This window comes from Nylanderia fulva, unplaced genomic scaffold, assembly GCF_048542155.1.
Source record: "Nylanderia fulva isolate GAGA-0341 unplaced genomic scaffold, ASM4854215v1 Scaffold272, whole genome shotgun sequence".
Classification (NCBI taxonomy): Eukaryota; Metazoa; Arthropoda; class Insecta; order Hymenoptera; family Formicidae; genus Nylanderia; species Nylanderia fulva.
In genome coordinates this window covers 132,686-137,690 of record NW_028190339.1, presented here as the reverse complement: position 1 = coordinate 137,690, position 5,005 = coordinate 132,686, and the positions used below count along the sequence as shown (strand labels likewise).

At 40.3% G+C, this 5,005-nt stretch overlaps 1 protein-coding gene across 1 annotated transcript; it reads right to left on the bottom strand.

Moving 5' to 3' along the window:
* Window positions 1-461: 461 nt before the first annotated feature.
* Window positions 462-1,487, bottom strand: LOC114938138 (uncharacterized). The gene is made up of 3 exons (XM_029311914.2): window positions 1,393-1,487; window positions 1,127-1,305; window positions 462-1,047 (listed from the first exon to the last, which is right to left on the bottom strand). The coding sequence occupies exons 1-3, from the start codon at window positions 1,456-1,458 to the stop codon at window positions 462-464; spliced, it is 831 nt and encodes a 276-aa protein (XP_029167747.2). The 5' UTR covers window positions 1,459-1,487.
* Window positions 1,488-5,005: the final 3,518 nt, after the last annotated feature.

Here is a 5,005-nt window from a genome sequence, read left to right as displayed (position 1 = left end):
TGGATTAGGGTTAAGAGTTCGGGGGCACATTATTTCAGCATCGCGAAGTGGTTCGAGTAACTGTTGACGGTTGACTCCCGAGGTACTATACGCGGACCATAGGTGCGGATGTATAGAGGGTGGATGCGAGTAGTTAGATATATATGTCGTAGCCCGATAGCGAAATTAGCCAATTAGCTAAAAGCCTAGGCGTTTAGCTAAATGCCGCCTGTTAGGCTAATCGAGGACGATATAGTCTAATGGCCTGGAAAATTCAGCCTGTTAGACGAGAAGTCGGCTTTTCGCCTAACGGCCTGGCGCGCTGTAGGCGATTAGAGAAATGCTTGGTTTGGGGCTCGATATGTTGTCAATTTATTTACTACACAATTATTACTACATTACTATTTGTTAATGCAAGATGCGCTACTGTGGCAACGAGAATTGCAAAGAATTTTTGCTTTAAAACATGCACATCTATTTGTCTAACACTGATTTTTAGCAATTTTGCAATTGCATTTTTTATATCCCTGTCCACCACTTGCCGACTGCTTTGCAGCAGCTTCCCTCAAAGTAAGAAGAACATTTTTTGGAACGTCAGCCATGGTAATAAGATTAGTGCCCGATTTTGCAATTTCAATACGGGGGAACCATCCTTTCAATATCCCATCCTTAGTTCCAATTTGATATACGTCATTTTTGGTATCAGTTACAACGCCAAATATGTTATTAAAATCGAGAGGCCCACGGTCAACAGTGGGAACAGATAATGTAATGGTGTCATTGATCTGAAGGGGTGGAAAAGTGATACTCGAACAGGTAACCATTTTTTCGGCCTCTGTCGTTTGACGCTCGAAACAATTTGACCGAGTGTCAAGTAGCTGTTTGCCCCTAGCGCACAATGAACAGATAGCAATCTGTCCGCGGTCGCTATGCATTTCCATTTTGCACTTTGTGCAAAGTATACTGCTCGAGTCGTCTACCTGTCGCTTCTTCTGTGGTCCCTCTCTTTCCTCTTCTTCATCCTCTCGCATTCTTTTTCTCTTGCTTACGTCTTCGCACTGCTCAACACTAAAGTTCAAATCACTCTATATGAGTTCTATTATATTATATTTATCTAGTTCTATTATATTTATTTTAAGTCAATTACCTCGCGTTCAATTGTACATTCTGCTCCTCCAGAGCTTGCTCCAAGTCTTCCTCTGTCTGAAGCGAATTTAAAATTTCATCAGGCAAAGATGTATTTCTTATGCCGCTTTTTATCGGTCCAAGTAGAGCTTCGTACGGGCTCCTGTTTATGACTCTATGTCGCGATGTATTCTTTTGCCACTGAAATCAATATTTAAAGTATGTAAATTTTCAAGTGTGTATTCAAGAACACAATATTAATTTAATTATATATGTGAGAGCCATTACTTGTACTTCGTAGCAACCACGACTCCAATTTATCGAATCATTATCGATCATCCAGGCTCTTAACATGTTTTCAACGTCCGCATTTGACCTTTCGACACTACCTTGGCTCTGTGGGTGTCGCGGACGCCCATGAACAATCCTGCAGTGAGGCCAGATGGAAACAAGTTCGTGTATTACTGCAGCCACGAATTCTCGACCATTATCCATGAGCTTCTAACAATTTATCGTAGTAATCCTCCATCGCTATTACGTAAATAACTGGCTCATTCGAAGTTTTTCGTTTTAAAATTACATACGATTCCGTTCCAATTTTTGCTAGCTCATACTTCTTCGCGTAATGATAATGAGATACTGTCTTTTTAGTACTTGGAACCTGAATTTCTTGCAGAACTTTCATAACGTTGATCATCTGATCTCGCCTCCACACTGTTCGATTACTGCCTGGTCGATTTGAATAGAATTTATCTAATTTTTCGTTAAACTCATCGCGGTTTACTGGCATATAACTTGCCATGGCTGTTATTGATTGCCAACTAACAAAAAAAATTGAATATACAACGAGCTCTGTGATGATTTACTTAAGACCCACTGAGATATTTACAAACAATAAATTGACAACATATCGAGCTCCAAAACAAGCATTTCTCTAATCGCCTACAGCGCGCCAGGCCGTTAGGCGAAAAGCCGACTTCTCGTCTAACAGGCTGAATTTTCCAGGCCATTAGACTATATCGTCCTCGATTAGCCTAACAGGCGGCATTTAGCTAAACGCCTAGGCTTTTAGCTAATTGGCTAATTTCGCTATCGGGCTACGACATATATATCTAACTACTCGCATCCACCCTCTATACATCCGCACCTATGGTACGCGTATAGTACCTCGGGAGTCAACCGTCAACAGTTACTCGAACCACTCCGCGATGCTGAAATAATGTGCCCCCGAACTCTTAACCCTAATCCACGTCTTGGACCCCCATCCTTGTCCTATACCGAGTGAGTAGCGTCCGCTCGTTGCACCATAGCTATATTTCGTAGACACCTCACTACGCGCACGATCATCTGCGATCGTTGTTTCACCGACCTGGAACCTCCGCAACGAAATTTATACGAGCACCTAGTACGCCATTATATCACCCTGGGAGACGATTCGCGTTTTGAGGAGTGCACCTCCTGTATCCGAGTTTTAGTAGGAACTGTCGCTGTGCGCGACTCTACCTGTGAAGCCTGCCCCGGAGCCTTAAGTAACTTCCTCTCTTACCTTGCCCGTCACGAAGAAGCCCCTTATAACGATCCAGAACCGACCTTCGTTATAATTCGGGAATTTCGGGTCTAGATCTTTGTTAAAAATTCCCAGCACCCGCGGTCTTTGGGGATTACGTGGGTAGTTTCGGCGCCCAACGCCCCTTGGACGTAACAAACTGGTGACAGCGGTGGGATAGACGGTATAATCCCTCGCGCCGAGATCCCTCTATTCAAACCGCTTCTTTAAACCGGTATCCGTAGGACACACTCCAAAGAATCTTTTCGAATTGCGCCCCACGCCGTTTCACCAGTTAGTTCCTAGACTACAATAAAATACAAACCTCGCCTAAAATAACGAGTACAAAACGCTCCAGCAACAATGAGTATGACAACGAGGCAAACCGCGGCCGATAAACCGTCTCTCTCCGAAGCCGAAATAGAAGTAATAAGCTCTAATTTGGCCCAACAAGAGCAACGCCTTAAAGACGAAAAGGCCGCCCTCCTGAAACATCGTGCCGAGTTTGAACGCGAACGCGAGGCCGATATAAGACGTCGAGAAAAGAGCGACTCGGCAGCCTCACTTTCCGCTGCTCGCGCGGAGCTAGCCCGACAAGAGCAACTCCGAGACAACACTGCGCGTCTCAATACAACATATTGTATTCAGTTTTTATAAATTTATCAAGTCAGAGTGGATTTTCTTTTAAATATTATTTAGTATTATATTTTCATGTGACTATGTCAAAGTATATTAATATATTAAGCTTTTATTTATAATGCATTTTTTGATAGAATTTTAATGTACATAATAACAATATTTAATTAAAAAATAATAATGATAAATGATAAAGGTTCCACACACACACACACATTAGCTTAATTTAATTATACATTTATTTATATTATTTGTATTTTTCATATTATTTTATATTTTTTATTTTTGTATTACTATTTCTTCTTATTCTTATAATTATGACGTTATAATTTTAATATTTTTTTATTAATGAAAGTTTGTCAGTACTCTGAAGAGAATTTTAAAGTAATTTTATTGTATTAGTAATATAAATAAAAATACATTTAAATAAAATTTAAGTAAATTATTGCTTTTTATATAGAAATATTTATTCTGATTCATAGATAATTAATTTATTTTGTAGCATCTCCATTTGGTATAACAAAAAGAAGACGTTGGACGGAAGAAGAACGTAATACAATATTGAAAGAATTTCAAAAAGAAATTACCACTTTACAGCTGCCATCTAACAAAAAAATTTCCTGTATAAAAGAAAAAAATAAGTGCTTATTTAATCGATCCGTTTCTCAAATTAAAACGTAAATCCTTAACTATATATCTGGCAAAATTAAGCGTCACTAAATGAATAAATATTTTTTTAGAAATTATTTATGTAGTCAAATCGGAAATATTTTAATTTATTATTCAAAAATAATACGTAGATTACTTGTATTTAAGCAAATGCAAAAAATAAGTAGAATACCTAATTTTTATTATTTCAACACATTAAACTGAAAGTTAAGTTACGTTGTGAGAATTTTATAAAAAATGAAGTTAGAGAAGTTGCACTGCGCAAAGTCATTTATTTTGATTTCTTCATATATTTATATTATATGTAGAGTAGCAGTACTGTGTAGTTATTACAATTCTTTCATTGATAATATATATTTGTTTAGGATTGAGAAAAATTCGCCGCGCTCGATTAAACGAAAATTCACGGATCAGTCGAGAATTTAGGTAAAAGCAATTGCCGCGGGCCTAACACGGCAGCACCTCGCGGCACGCACCGCGGGAAGCGCCGCGGAAGCAAATTTTCGGCCAATTAGCGCGTTCCGCGTATACCCCTCGCGATCAGGCGGTCGATAGCGTGATCGATGAGGGTAGCATTCCGTCGGGGACAGTCGTCGCGGAGAGAGAGCCGGCGTTGGTCGCAAGTCAGACCAAAGAATTCGCGTTACGGTGTAATAAGTGCGTGAATGTATTATCGCGACAAATACGAACAGATTTGCGCGGTATTTTGTGACATATCGAGAGTGAAGAGTTAACGGGTAATCGGATCTCGTTCGCGACGCAACATACACGTTCTCGCGACGAATTCGCCATTGTCTCGTGCATGCTACGTGCACGTGATCGAACATTACGAGTATTTGGATCCTGCTAGAGGATTCACTGCGATATTCGCGTATCGGTGAATGCATGTCGTGCATTCTCTCTCTCGCTCGTTCTCTCTCTCTCTCTCTCTCTCTCTCTCTCTCTCCCGCGCTCTCTCTCACAATTGTCGTAGTACGCCGTCGCGACGAATTCGCCGTCGTATTGTGCACGCTGCGTACACGTGATCGACTCCTGCGAATATTCGAATCC

Coding starts and splice junctions, on each gene's coding strand:
- LOC114938138 (XM_029311914.2), bottom strand. CDS start 1,458: ATGTTAAGAGCCTGGATGATCGATAATGATTCGATAAATTGGAGTCGT. Junction 1,306..1,392: donor GTGGTTGCTACGAAGTACAA/GTAATGGCTCTC, acceptor TATTGATTTCAG/TGGCAAAAGAATACATCGCG. Junction 1,048..1,126: donor AATGTACAATTGAACGCGAG/GTAATTGACTTA, acceptor TTTGAACTTTAG/TGTTGAGCAGTGCGAAGACG.